The 15,398-nt window shown below is 40.4% G+C and overlaps 1 protein-coding gene across 12 annotated transcripts in view; it reads right to left on the bottom strand.

The window, feature by feature from the left end:
- Window positions 1-246: 246 nt before the first annotated feature.
- The window catches only part of obsl1b (obscurin like cytoskeletal adaptor 1b), a 35,464-nt gene continuing 20,312 nt past the window's right edge, over window positions 247-15,398 (bottom strand). For all 12 annotated transcript variants that reach the window (XM_048238857.1, XM_048238859.1, XM_048238860.1 and 9 more), the window contains 18 exons: window positions 14,152-14,427; window positions 13,794-14,066; window positions 13,359-13,634; window positions 12,934-13,209; window positions 12,500-12,775; window positions 12,030-12,305; window positions 11,637-11,906; window positions 11,127-11,393; window positions 10,748-11,017; window positions 7,432-7,698; window positions 6,159-6,425; window positions 4,502-4,614; window positions 4,178-4,331; window positions 3,634-3,795; window positions 3,428-3,532; window positions 2,884-3,150; window positions 2,363-2,632; window positions 247-1,157 (listed from right to left, as the gene is read on the bottom strand). In XM_048238857.1, coding sequence (XP_048094814.1) covers window positions 1,147-1,157; window positions 2,363-2,632; window positions 2,884-3,150; window positions 3,428-3,532; window positions 3,634-3,795; window positions 4,178-4,331; window positions 4,502-4,614; window positions 6,159-6,425; window positions 7,432-7,698; window positions 10,748-11,017; window positions 11,127-11,393; window positions 11,637-11,906; window positions 12,030-12,305; window positions 12,500-12,775; window positions 12,934-13,209; window positions 13,359-13,634; window positions 13,794-14,066; window positions 14,152-14,427 — 4,076 coding nt within the window. In that variant the 3' untranslated portion in view covers window positions 247-1,146. The remainder of the gene's footprint in view (window positions 1,158-2,362; window positions 2,633-2,883; window positions 3,151-3,427; window positions 3,533-3,633; window positions 3,796-4,177; window positions 4,332-4,501; window positions 4,615-6,158; window positions 6,426-7,431; window positions 7,699-10,747; window positions 11,018-11,126; window positions 11,394-11,636; window positions 11,907-12,029; window positions 12,306-12,499; window positions 12,776-12,933; window positions 13,210-13,358; window positions 13,635-13,793; window positions 14,067-14,151; window positions 14,428-15,398) is intronic.

Here is a 15,398-nt window from a genome sequence, read left to right as displayed (position 1 = left end):
TGTATACAAACGTCTATATCAGAGCATCTACATGTTTGCTGAATTGCAGCTTAAAGGGGGACAAAAATGGGCGTTCACATTTCATTCAATACCCATGCAATTCAGAAATAATTTCCTGAGACATTTGTAATTTAGTTGAACCTTTTATGGTCATTGTAACTTGTAAAGTTGGTGAAACTCTGAAAAACTTAGCATTTGTGTGTTTTTTTTTGTTGTTTTTTTTACAGAATGTAAATCATCACAACATGGCTGAAGAAAGCTTTTATTGAAAGATACTTCCAAAACAAATGAAACAGTCAGAGATGCAATAAATCCAGAACTATGAGGGTGCTTGAAACAAAATGATAATAATGGAATTCAGAAAAGACAGCTTCCACATAGGAATAGAGCTTAATTGATTAGTACATGCTCGATACTTATTTGTGAAATGCAACTGAAAAGTCACGTGATATAATAAGTAATATGTTTCAGTTATCAACCATTCTAAGTTAACCTTTCATTTGGCCCGCTGTATGTACATAGCATGCTTCAAACTAGACGGCCCCCCTTGACTTGCTTCACAATACCCTTAAGCCTGCATCCCAGAGACTATGTATTCTTCTTTTAAAAAATCTATACAAAGGACAAAAATACAAATATACATCAATCAATGAACTTACATTTGACAAAATAACTGATCATTGGATAGAACTAAAAATTGAGAATCAAATATGAGAAGACCTGGATAATATCATGGTATATTGTTGTTGTATAATAAATGAAATATAATGAAAATAAAATATATACCAAGTTTAGTTGTTGACAATTATATAATAATGTTTGGTTTCTTTTGATTATCCTAAACATATCAATACAAATACAAAACATACAAAATTAAGATTGAAATTAAACTTCAAACCTTTTGAGAATCCCTCACATGGGCTCACTGTTATTTTTCAGATGCTTTGTGTATGTAGTGCCCTTCTCCAGATGATTTAAGCAACGCAGCAGATCAGTTCATGATATTCTAATAGATTCAAGTCATCACGTTTGACAGAATTTTCAGTTTCAACCCCAGTTTAACGAGTAAGAAAACTGAATATCCTTTCAAAATCTATATTAATGCAGATCCTCTTCAGGGACATTAGCCGGCAACAATTTCATATTTCAAAGATCACCTGAAAAACAAGATGTTAAATTTTTTAAAAAGTATATACATAAGTTAATGAATAAATAAGTTAGTGAGTAAAGTTGGATTTTATAGTACAAAAGGCTGTAATATACAATAATAACTGTTTAGATAAAATCCCTATGCACTGGCTGTTTTTAATCCCAGGCGCTGGTGATGTGCAGGAATATCAGACTTTTAAAAAATAGAGACCATCACCGCACACCGGTCTAATATTAGGAATTGTTTGTGAGGACAGAATGACACGTTTTGCCGTAAGCTTCTTCAGGTTCTCTCTGATAGAGAGTGATCCTGAAGAAGCTTACGGCGAAATATGACGTTCGCTCCTCATAAACAATTCATAATATACTGTAGGACCAGTGTGCGCGGTGATGGTCTCTATTTTTTTAAAGTCTGATATTCCTGCACAACAAGAAGGCACTGAATTTAGCATCACTAAAACGCCAACTTCCTTTCCATGTGAACTCTAATAAAGTTTACAACTATAAATGATGGGATGTGATATGTGTATGACTCATACTGTAGTGTTCCATCCAAGAGCCTTATGTTACGATGAGAAGACATGGCTTCCTTAAGCACACTGACCATTAACTAACGATTAGAGGACCAGCGTTTACATTCTCACCACACACTGTTAAAGTCGGATCAGATGATCCTACCTCAGCGGTTCTCAGCTTGGCCACTGTGGCTACGGGCCGTTGTCCCACAATGCATATGGTAGGTGGACGACGCAAGTGTTTGCTTACAGCGAGTCCTATCGCGTATTCTTGGCTAACCATCGGCAAGATACTTATCCAAGCAAAGCTGTTGACTTGGTTGAAAGGCTCTTGTCAACAACCTTCTTCTGCCGCCCTTATATGCTCCAGAAATGTAGATGGCAGGCGACTACACCATGGGAGGCTTTTCAATATCCAGGACCCAGAAACTTGATCGGCACAACTAATCTTCCCATAACATCCCATGGGAAGGTGATGTTACACTACATTCACAGATACATTAAGAAATTGTTTATTTATAACTTGTTTATTTGGGCTGTTAAGTGTTCCCAATTTAATAGGTGACTTATCCGCCTAACCAACGTTTCTTTCATTTCTCCTTGCAGAGGTCTGACTAGGCATGTCTTGTGCTGTACAAGTGAAGTCTACCTGCCGCCTCTGATCAGAATTCAACTCTGTGATTATTCAGAACACTTACTTTTAACCACAAGGTTGGCAGTGCTCTTGGCTTTTCCGGATGTGAATTGGACAGGACCGGTCATGTCCACTGACGTCTGCCTCAGCGTGAGTTTATGGACGGTGCCCATCTTCTCCAGCAGGATCCGAGGGCCAGCCTGCAGGCTCTCCCCATTGAGCGTCCACACTGGGGCCTTGGTCACCGGCATGGAGACCTCGCACTCAAAGCAGGCCTCGTCAGGGGCAGCCACCTCCACATCCTGCAGCTCGCGCACCATCAGCAGGGACTGGGCTGGCCGCACATGGAAGAGAAGCGTGGAGTTGGTGAGTGCTGCAGTTTTAGTGTTTACTGATCACTGAAAGAATTGTCACTAGAGGGTACAAATGAACAGTGGGTACAAATGAACTGGTATTTACATTTTTTTTAATCATTATTATTCTACTACAAACAACACCTCAAAATATATTGTAGGTTACATAACATTGAAATATACGCAAAACATTTGTATTCATGCAGTACTTCAAATAACCTAATTCATTTACCTTCTACTGTCAGTTTGGCGGAGCACGAATAATCTCCAACCTGGACACTGTAAGTTCCCTCGTCTTCTAGCGCCACCTGCTGGATCACAAGCTTCCGGTAGCAGCCTTCACTGCAGATCTCAAAGCGCTCGGATGGCAGGACCACATTGCTGCCTTTGTACCAGCGGATACTGCACCGTGGATTGGACACAGTGCAGTCCAGAAGGACGCGGCTCTTTTCTAGAGCAATTTTGTCCTGAAGTGGTTGAACTATATTTACTGGGAGTTCTGTTGGAATCAAGTTAAATAAGACATAAGTAAACCAAAGTAGAACAAACAAACAAATATAGCAACACATAAACAAAAGCAACATGTTTTCATAAAGGTCAATCATTTGTGCATGACACAAACTCTCCAAGTTGCCCTGTCTTGTTTAATTAGGGATGTTTGAAAGGCAACTTGTGGGTTCAAGTTTTAGCAGTTCTGCTAAAAGGCTATGGTCTAAGTTTAAAGAATGCTGTTGGATAAGAACTTCTCAGAAATACTATAAAGAGATTTATGTTACCCTCTACTTCCAGGTAAGCTGTAGACTCAATATTTTTGGCAACAAATTTGATCTCCCCCGAGTCCTCTCCCTTGATATTGCAGATCAGGAGGAAGTGCTTGGTTCCTGTTCATAACATAAGACATAAACATTTAGACTACATCATTTACAGTGTATGCTTTACATTAACTCTGCACGTTATGTGGAAAATAAGCACGCATGACGACCTTCCTGTCGGATCCTGATGGTGCTGGTGGGTTTGATCTTCTCGCCATTCTTGAACCATTCTCCTGGGATGTTGTCCAGAGACAGCTCACACATGAACACAGCGTTCTCATCCTCCTGGATCTCCAGATCCTCCAGGCTCTGGATGACCTCGAGCTCAGGTTCTGTTCAAACAAACAAAAACAAGCAAATGAAAATGAATGACAAAAAAAAACACTAGATTTATAAAATGAAAATGTAAATTTAAGTAAACATATATTGACATTATTATATCAATATTAGAGAATATCTATCTATTTATCTACGTATCTATCTATCTATCTATTCAAATATAAATATATCAAGTCTTAGTTTTCTATTACCAGCAGATGGCAGTATTGTACCATTCATCCCTAAGCTGTATACCTCTATCTAGGGCTCTGATTTATCCTCACAATCACCCCTCTAGGTTGATGTCAGCATTAGAAAAACTGAAATACTGTACCTGTACATAGTGGAGCAGTATGGACATATGGCAGTGTGCACAGATATATTAAAAATTAGTACCATATACTTCCAAGGAGCAGCTAGTGCTGGTGTCTCCAGCGTCGCACATGTAAACACCAGAATCGTCCATCTCACAGCGTAAGATCTGAAGAAAACGCTTCCGCCCCATGGAATAAATTCGATGATTCTTGCCAGGCTTCAGTTCCACACCATCCTGCGTTTCAGAGGAAACACACATCAGTTAGCCAAGTTAGATTTTTTTTTTAAATGTAAATTATGGCACATCAGTGGTCCATCTGTTAGAGTAAGAGTGTACAAAATGAACAGTATCGTTATAATGAGTAGTAAATGCCCACAGAAAGAAAAAATACAAATTTGTTTTACCTTCGTCCACTTAACCTCTACATTATGTCTTGATAGTTCACACTCCATGGTAACCGCTGAGGCCTCTGGGAATCTTACATCCTCAAGCTTTTTCAGAAGAGTCACTGGAGTTTCTGAAATACACACACGGACAAACACACACACACAAACAAGTATGGAATGCTGCAGTGCTAAATATGAAATCATAACAGTACCCGAGACCTTTTTTGTAGGCTAGCTTGTGATATCTTGGTGACATGTTGTTATATATGTGTTATGGAATAGATTAATATCATTAAGGCCACGCCACTGAATGTGATAGCCTATATCTTACAGCGACATCTCGTCTCCTGTGTCCTCCCCCTCATGAATCCTTTGGAGCGGCTCCATCGTGACTGAATCTGCTCCATCACACTCTCTGCCAGAGCTCCTTGTATAGCAATCGCATAGTAATGATAGTATTTATACTATTGTCATCCATACTGACAGGTCCCTGACTCTGAGGGATAAGTGCTACTGAGTGACTTTACATAGCGGAGATTACCTTACACACTGGACTTATGCTTGTGAATACCTCAAAAGTTTCAGTAGCCTTAATCTGATCATGTGATGTCAAGGGTCTTTTTTTACATCGGTAACTTGAGGCATAGCAAGAGTGGTAGTTCGGCCGACGCGCCACCATGCCATTGTCCTGCCATCAGCGGCTGAAAACCAAGCCCTTTTCAGAGCTTACGTTATGGCTCGGCTCTCCTTTACCCCCCCCCCCTTCCATAGCTGGCATTGGAATGTTATTTCCAATGTGTATCTTTTCAGTTGCTCCATGGGTGGGAGTCTCATGTAACTCTGGTGAGTGAGGGATTGAAACCCACCTCAGCACTGATGTTTACATTGACTGCTGTTTTTGTTGTCGTACACCAGTAAGAGAGTTGGCAGTAGATCATACTAACAGCTATGCATTGTAGTCTCATCACAAATGCCTATGTTTCCTATACAGACCTAGTTTAACAAAACACCATTTACCATGCTGTTCCTTTCATTACGGGGCTGTAAGCATGGGGGCTGGCCAGGGCAGGGGCAGTTTTTCTCCTTTTTTACATTATGCTTTTAATGCTTTACATTATTCTATCATACTGTGGATAATTAATCCACAGTATAATAATAATAATAATGTATAATAATATTGTGGCCCAGTTTCAAAAGGCTTGCAATGGCCCTGTGCTTCACTATGTATCTATATTGACTATTTCAATAAATAAGTGTATGTTTATAGCATAGTCTTATACCTTTTGCACTAATCTAACCCCAGGTTTGTTTAGTTTGACGTGATTGCTTGAAAACATTTACCAGGATGTTGCTATTCTATATAACCTATAAAGATTGTTGTCAGCAAAGTTTCCTCTTTATGGGTGCCCATGGTGACATTTACTCATAATTTGTTGACAAGTAAGTTATTAATAGATTACCAGTTATTAATAGCTTAACATAGCTACATAGCTTCTACTTCACCAGATGTCCATATGTCTCTGCTGGAAAAGTTAGAGGAACACACCCATTACACAGCCCACTGACTGCTAATTTAACTTTTGCTCTATGTTAGACGTGAGTCACTTTGTCATAATGGTTATAATGGTCATAATGGTTGTGTGTGTCTCTGTGTGTGTGTGTGTGTGTGTGTTACCTTTCACAGTTAATCTTGCTGACGATCTAGCATTCTCCGCGGAGAACGAGTAGGTGCCCGTGTCCTCTAGGGTGAGGTTGGAGATGGTGAGGCCGTGCACACGGCCCTTGCTGCTCATGCGCCAACGGCTGCTGGACTTCAGGCGGGTTCCCTCCTTCTGCCACACTGCCTCGACGTTGTTGTGGGACAGCTCCACCTCAAATGAGGCTGTCTCACGCTCAAAAGTCTGAATTTCACTCAGACCTTTGCGAATTTTTATTTTTCTCGCTGGGGAGTGGGTATGAATACAATTTTGGTCATGATATAAATTCATCATTGAATGTATATTTTCATAGAATGAAATGCAGTCACAGTTAAAAGGCAGGGGTATTACTGCCAAAGCTAGATGAGGCCCTAAAATATTTAAGTCCAACATTATAGATGGGAAGTAAAAACAAAGCTAACAGTTTCTTTTTTCTGACATTTCAGACAGGCATTCTCAATAGAAAAGAGTGGTTTATTTTTGAGAGTTGGTGACACCACCAGAGATTCTCAAGGCCAGTGCATAAATTTAGCTGCAATGAGAAGATATCCAAATTCATCAGATGTGCCAACAGCCGTCATAGCAAACACTTTCCTCCAACTGATTGCTTTATCCCAACAGAAGCTTAACAACAATATACTAAACACCTTCAAAACACTGAATGCAATATTACGCATGTGTACAACTGATGTTATCTTATGTCTTTTAGACTTTAGAACATTACATTAGTCTATATATGTGTAAATTCAAGTTACAGTGAAGACTTTACCCCATTAGAGAGCATCAGTAAATTGACCATGACCTGAGTAACTTCTGAAATGGCGAAAAAAAAACTACTTCAAATACTCATCTGATAATATCTACATTTTCACAGCCATGCAAAGGGGATTAAGAGGTTACCCAACAAGGACCCCATCTTAGCTGCAAGCTGGTTTTCATTTTGACATGCTTAATTGAATTATCCCTGCCTCTGATGTTATGTCAATTTAGAATTCTGCTCCCTGAGAATCAGTAGGTCGACTATCAGTCACCTGTTGGTGGTCGTCACAGTTGGAAAAGAAGTGTCGCAGAGGGAGCAAGCTCATATTACTCTGACTCAGATAATCAAGTGTGTTTGGGGGGGAAAAACAAAAAAACAAATGGCAGTAACAACGGGTCAAGTCGCGGGAGCGGCATCGCTGGACACCGGCAACCGGTAAACAAACAACAACAGCGCATAGTGATAAAGCAACTTGGCACAGGCGTACTCACGTTCCACGCTGAGGTTTGCCTGTGTGCGGTCGTGGAGCGTTTCACAGCTGTAAGTGCCGCGGTCAGAGAGGACGAGCTTGTGGATGATCAGGCTACGTTTCCTGTCAATTTGTTTCAGGGTGAACTTGGGCCCGACTTGTATGACTAGCCCGTGTCTCATCCACTGCACCTCGCCAGAGTCCAGGCTGACCTCCACCTCCAACGTGGCCTCCCCAAACTCCTCAGAAACGACATCCTCCATATTCTTGGTAAACACCACCTGTGCCTCTGAACACATGCAGCACAGAATATGTATATGTACATATGCACCATTGACAGTTAGGCATTATTACTCTACAACTAGTAGGCTAAATGGCTAACAACCGGCAGACTTGCCTTAGCCTACTGTACAAATATCAGTGACAGAGTAACACAGCTGCACTGATAACAGTTAGCTTGCTGTGATGTAGCCTACATGTTTATGGCAGTAATTATCATGTACATTAATATACATTAAAATGAAATGACATTTAATTATGAAGGACAAAACCATTAACCATGGAAATGCATTGTAGTACTTGATGTGCTCTTACAGTCGGGTCATTTCAGTGGTTTGTGTGTTACATAGTGGTACCACTTGTGTCTGTCAGTTAACAGAGGAATCCTAACTGGAGAAGCTGCTAAGCACAAGCCATCACAGGCACCTTTTCAACAATTCTGGCATGTCTGAGGGGGTCATTATTTATCTCAAATATGTTGACGTGGCATTAAAGAGCTACTCAGGCCTGCAAAGAACATGATGTGATGGCCTTTGCTTTCACCACAATATCAAGGGTAACAGGCAGGTTGGGTGGGGACATTCAGCACATACTTTTAACAGTAAAGCTGACTGCAAACCCAAACACGTACAGTAGGTGTGCAGTCATTATGCACACACGACGCAATTATAGTCGTATAACTTCAAAACCTGATTTTTTTTTTTTTTTTTACTTGAAGTTAAAGTTAGTAAAAGTATTTAAAAGTTAGTAGGATCACGGAAGCAATTACATGAGATGATAAACAGGCCTAAATTGTGTATTGATCAGTAGCAGCATTTTTCTGCCACAACAATTAGGCCAACATGGCTTATATTTACTCAGGTTGCTGACAGACATACTAGGCCAGCAGAGAAGACTTCGGTCAGTGTCTCAGTGACATTTCTTATAGATGACTTGGGGTTTTCCGACTATGTAATTCACCAGAGCCGGACAGTAACAGAGTACAGTACTTGAGTACAATTTTGAGGGATCTGTACTTTACTCGAGTATAATTTTTGGGGAGTACTCATGACTTTACTCAAGTACATTTGAGAGGCAAATATTGTACTCTTTACTCCACTACATTTCTATCCATAACTGTGAGTACCCGTTACTACCTCGAAAAAAAAAATCTCGGAAACCCTCAATTTCTTGTTTCCCTCTCAAACGTGATTGGATTGTGCAGGCACCACTGATTGGGACAGCCTATCAGCAATCACCTTCAGCTTTTCGCCAAAGTCAACTCCATGGTCAGATTTAGATAAGAGACGAAACCATGGACGAAACAATGGATGAAGACGCAGCAGGTCCATTCTGGGAATGTGCCAACCCGTGGCCCCACCTCGCCAGACTATTTTAAATTTTCTGAACAAGTTAATGATAGTTTTCGCTTCAAGTGTTTCAATTACAAAATAGTATTTTGTATTTGAAATACGTATTTTAAATACATGTATTAGAAATACTGCCTATCCCTGGCAACATGGTAAAAAGATGAAAATGACTTGATTTCACTTTCAATTCATTTTACATTCTCCAAGGTATTAACATTAACATTTTTCATAACTCCATGTAGGACGTTTCTGTACATAAATGTAAGCACTGTGGCAGTAGTAATGCAATATTTTTAGAAAATGTAGGCTACTCTTGTACTCTTAATACTCTAAGTACTTTTAAAAACAACTACTTCAGTACTTTTACTTAAGTAGACATCTGACTGTTGTACTTTTACTTGTACTTGAGTAAAATTTAGCAAGGGGTATCTGTACTTTTACTCAAGTAATGAAGCTGTGTACTCTGTCCGCCTCTGTAATTCACATTAGCCACACAACATGCAACATGCAATCAGGGTGAAAGGCAGACATGGTAAAACACTGCACACAGCATTAGTGGCAACAAAAACAATTTGTATACCAACTTGTATAACAATTATTACGGAACCCTGGAGGGATCATTGCAAGATATGTTTTGGTGTATATCCAGAAAATGTGCGCTCGTTTTACTAAGTTGTGTGCTCATTTTACTAAATCGTACTCTCATTTTAATTTTTGTAAAATTAGCTGCTCACAATTCACTAAAACGTGCACATGATTTAGTAAATTGTGCGCACATTGTAGTAAAATGTGCAGACAATTTACTAAATTGAGGGCACAATCTAGTAAAATGAGACCACAATTTAGTAAAATGAGCACACAATTTACTAAAATGAGCGCACATTCTCTCAATATACAAAAATATCTTGCAATGACACCTCACAGGCTCTGTAAATTATGCTTTGGGCCTATTAATAACAGTATTAGTCGCACAGTAGTGACTACTAGTAATATTTGTCACTAACTAAACACTTACCCTGTGCCCTGTAATTTTTGGACAAAAGTGCTTGCTTAACACCTAAACAGTAACATACTGTAATATTAAAGTAATGCATTTTCTGAATTTTTGGACACACTTAACGATTGTTTTGGTTTTCATCTATGATGTTAACAAAATTAGTAAAGGTTTTAAGAAAAAAAAAAGCTGTACCGCGCACCTTTCATCACAAGAGACGTTACCGCTGCAACAGTGCCAGTTCAGAGGTCATAGACATTTGTTCTTGTTAGATGATTTATTTTTTTCCGGGCATCACTCTTGCACATTATGTTCATAAAAATATATCAAATATTTGCAAATTAACACAGAAACACTGGCAACAGTTTTAAGTATTTTTTCCTTGGTCATTCATTTTTGGAAGGGGAGCTTGGCGTTTGGGTGGATTTTGTTGGGGGGGCACACGATGCTCATTGGAAGGGGGGCATTGCCCCCCCAATGCCCCCCCTTGGCGATGGGCCTGAAGGGGAACAGTATCACCAGATAAGTCCCTTACAGTTTGCAAAATATTATGTCAGCATTTAAACACAAGCTTTACCTTACTGTAGGACTTTTGTGAGCACACAAGGTTTCTATTGCATTAGTCTTAGATGCAAAAATATGTCAGGATCATGTTGCACTAAATGCATCAGGCAAAGTATGCATAGACAGTGAGAGTGGGTTTGACAGAATCTCACCTTGCACTCGAAGACTGGCCTTGGACACCACTCCTTCGGCTTCAGCAGTTACCCTGGAGGTGTCTCCGACCTGGCAGTTATGAATGTGAAGAGTGTGGGACAGGCCGCTGCTAGACATGGTGAACTTCTCGTCTGCAACAATGGGCTTGCCATTCATGCACCACTCGAGTTTAGCGTCCTCCGGCGACAGGACACATCTAAATGTGGCATCCTCTCCCTCCATGACAGTAATGTTGTGCAACTCAGCAATAAACTCAACAATGCGAGGCTCTGTGGATTGAACCAAAATATAAAATGAAATGCTAATAAGCAATGCTAATGTATTTTTAAAAATACAACCCATCAAAACATGACCATTTTCTGACATCTTTTCAATTACTTTGCACTTCAACAGTTGCACATGTCCTCTCATCTTTGGATTCACAGGTGTAAACTCCAGCATCCTCCAATGTGACATTGTGTATGGTGAGGCTCCTCTCACAGCCATTGGCTCTGATTGTGAAGTGGTGGCTGGGGGTTATCTCTTGATTGTCCCTGAGCCACTGGACATCTCCTCTCGGCTTGTAGAGCTCACATCGCAAAACGAGGTCACTATCCTTGAGGCCGATTGCATTTTCCAGAGGCTTGGAAAATTTCACCTTTAGTTCTAATTTCAAAAGAGTTCCACAGTTCAGTGTTACTTTAGATTGATAAGAGAGAGTTAATCAGGCTCATATGTGGTGGGATCTGGGAAAACCCATCACATGGTTAAAATAAATCCTTGATTACTGCCCTGTTTCAGTCCTCATTTCATACTGCATGTTGCTAGGATGGTATCAGAATCTTAATTTGGTGAAATTTCCCAGATCCCATATACTGTATATGCATGCTATTGTTGCTCTAAACCTACCTTTGACAAGCACAGTGAAGTTCATCTCATCTGTGATTGCATCACACACAAATCTACCACAGTCTGACTTCTTCACTGGGTCAATGACGAGGTAATGATTCTTTCCCTCAGTGCTAGTTTTGAAACGACTGCCCATGAGGGGCTCCTTGTCTTTCAACCAACGAACTTTGGCTCTCTCCTTATTCACCTTGGCACAAAGTGTAACCTTGTCATTCTCACTGGTGACAATCTTGTTCTCTTCTTCTGTATTGAGAAACTTTGTCGGTGGTTCTAAAAGACAGCAATGGAAACAAATTATGATCACAAAAATATAAACACATTACTGCAGTGGTGAGCCAGAAATGTACACTGTATCCTCTTCATTCAGTATTTATTAAATCACCGTTTCATTACCTTGGACTCTCACCAAGATTATCATTTTGTCATCCGCGGCATCGCACATGTATTCCCCCGCGTCTGAGAGTTCAAGGCACGTAAGGACAAGCTTCCTCACTGTCTCTCGACTTTCTATGTGTGTTCGCGAGTCTGGGTTCAATAACCTTCCATTGCAGTACCATTCAACCGGCACATTAGACCGAGACACCTCACACTCCAATATCAGGTCATCTCCTGCTACCAGGCTATGATGTTCAGGGTGCTCTGAATTTCCTAGAATGGTCACTGGTGCCTCTGGACAATGAAACAACAGTCTGATTTTTGTCTTAACCCCACGTACAGAAAGACACTGATGTCGTAAGTGGGTGAATCCCTAACTGTCTACTTCATGAGGCCTTTTCAGGCTAAGAATAATGGAGTAAATACATTTCACAATGCCATTAAATGTCTGAATTAAGTTAAGATTGCACAAAATAACCATGGCTTACCTTCAACTGTAACAGAGAATTGAACCTTGTCATCCTTTGCATCACAGATGTACTCTCCAGCATCAGCAATCTCTGCGTTTAAGATGACCAAGGTTCGAAACGCTCCCTCAGCCTCACATGATAGGCGCTCACTCTCCACAACCCGCTCATTGTCCTTGTACCAGTCGACAGTTCCGTCAGAGCAAGACAACTCACACTTCAACACAATGTCATCAGGTGCGACTATGTGCCTTTCTGTCACTATCTCGTCTTTTCTCAGGATTTGAACAGGTGGCTCTGGAACCATCAGCGAAACAACAAGAAATGGATTAATATAATTTAATATAATTTAATTAATATAATTTAATTAATATAATTTAATTTAATATAATTTAATTAATATAATTTTCTGATGCTGATCTGGCCATTAAAAGTAGCATTTTTGGAAATGTTACCTGTGACACTGACGTGGAAGTCCATGACATCGTCCTTTGCATCGCACATGTATTGGCCAGCATCCTCCAGGGTAGCAGACAGGATGGATAACTGGCGAATCAGACCATCTTCAAATATGGTGACCTTAGTGCTTTCTTCAATTTCCTCACCATTCTTTTTCCAGGTCACCTCAGCATTTGCTCTTGATACCTCACAGTCAAGCAAAATAGGGTCACCCACAAAGACGTCCACTCCACAAGCCATTTTTCTTGGACGGATAAACCTCACTGGGGGTTCTGTGTGAGGAAGAACAGGCAGAGCTTCTTACCATGTGTAAAAGTAAAATGATGCTAAAACAAAATAATCCGGAAAACTGACTAGTAGAGACCGACATTTCCAATTTCTCAAGTATGGTGTATTTCAATGTAATGTAGCATATATGTACCTGCAATGTTTACAAAGAAGGTGACTGAATCATCACCAGTATCGCAGACATATTCAGCAGAATCTTTAACAGTAGTCTCTGGGATGATAAGCCTCCTGTAGACTCCATCCACCTCCAGAATAAGATTATCGTTTTCCTCCACCTCAAGCCCATCCCGGTACCAGCGAACTACTGCATTAGCCCTGGAGATCTCACAACTTAGCACCATCCGCTCTGCAGTCTGCTGACAAAGTTCCATTTGGGACTGGCTTGGAGATATAATACGCACAGGTGGCTCTACAAGAGGAACATGGGAAGTGTTAACATGTAGTTTTCTGTTCAGGTTCAGAGCCAAATGAACTTGTATTTTTTTTAGTAATCCTGAGAAGGTACAGTGTATTGCCTTTTTATGTTATAATTACAATATCTACCGTGAGTGATATTTATTTTAAATACCTGTTATGTTCAGCTGGAAGAATATTCTGTCATCAGCTGTATCACAGACATATTCCCCAGAATCCTCTACACCACTGCGCAGAATCTTAAGTCGTCTGTATGGCCCTTCAGTCTTCAGTTTGATATTCTCACTTTCCTGCAACTTCTGGCCATCTTTGAACCAAGTCACAGAAGCATTGGGCCTGGAGAGTTCACAACTCAGCACTATCTCCTCTGGGACATGACGATCCAAGTGGACATCTTCTTTTGGGAACACAATTTTGACTGGTGGCTCTGTTGGAAAATAGTTTGTCAGTGAAATTTGATGGCACAATGTCCCTCCCTGTCTTTTATTCCTATATTTCAATTTGATCCATACCTCTTACGTTGACCTTAAACATTAAGACGCTGTCTCCTGCACGACAGGTATATGTTCCAGAGTCTGATAGCTGTGACGCCTGGATTGTAAGCTTGCGTACTGTGCCCTCTGTCTGCAGTGAGGAATTGTCATCAGGCTGCACCTCAACTCCATCCTTATACCACTGAGTCATGGCATCAGCCCTTGACACCTCACATGACAAGGTGAGACATTCTTGTTCCACAATGTTCTTGTGGAGATCTTCTTCGGGGACATAGACAAATGTCACTGGAGGTGCTGTGGAGAAGAATGATCTTGTTACACATCTGATTGAGTTCCACCATTTTCTCTGTGAGAGTGGGACAAGATTTGCGTTAAGTTAAGCATGCTTTAATTTTTTTGAGCACTGGCGATGACTGGTTGGATAACTCTGGAGAAATCAGTCTCCACTGTAGAAGCAAGAACAATGTGATAACTTGGTTAATGAAAGCCTTTTTGGTTTGTAGTGCAGTTAGAGTTGTGAAAATGGTCACATAACATTACATGCATTGATCCTCAAGTGGGGTTCTCTGAAGTGTAGCTAAAATGAAAAGCATATGTCTAATGGATGGCAACTAGAGATGAGAGAAAAAAACAAAACAAAAAAGGACAGATAGTTTTGATGAGCACTGAACAACTTGGAAAAGTGGAAAAGTTGTCCAGTATTAGGAAAATAAATAAATGGCTGACAAAAGTAGCAGAATGGATCTCTCAGAGGGTGGAAAGGAAGGCTTTCTTACGATGGAAATAGAATTAATAAGCTGCAACGATATGGTTAGTTTTGTGTGACAATTTTTTTTTTTGGCAAAATTGTTGTATGTCACCTTTCACGTCCACATAAAATTCACTGATATCATCAGCTGTTTTACAAGTGTACAACCCAGAGCGGGTAAACTCGGCTGACTGGATAACCAGTGTCCTCGTGGTGTCATTTGACTGGATGTAAATTCCCGACTGAGGCAGAAGCGGCTCTCCGTCCTTGTACCACTGAACCAGGGCAGTAGGGTCTGTGATCTCACAATGGAGAACAATAGGACGGCCTGCTTCAATGGACTTGCTCTTCTCAACCTCTGGGGCAGCAGAGAACCTCACTGGCGAAGCTACAGGTGTTTCCATTCATTCAAAGAAATAATTTAATGATCACACTGAAGACAGTTTTTTTTCTACTGCAGTGTATCTTTCTTAAAAAAAATAAATAAATAAACAGTTTAATAATGGCAAAATGGACC

The sequence above is a fragment of the Alosa alosa genome, chromosome 3 (genome assembly GCF_017589495.1).
Source record: "Alosa alosa isolate M-15738 ecotype Scorff River chromosome 3, AALO_Geno_1.1, whole genome shotgun sequence".
NCBI classification, from domain to species: domain Eukaryota; kingdom Metazoa; phylum Chordata; class Actinopteri; order Clupeiformes; family Clupeidae; genus Alosa; species Alosa alosa.
The sequence above is the reverse complement of the archived record's forward strand: the minus strand, read 5'-3'. Positions and strand labels throughout refer to the sequence as shown.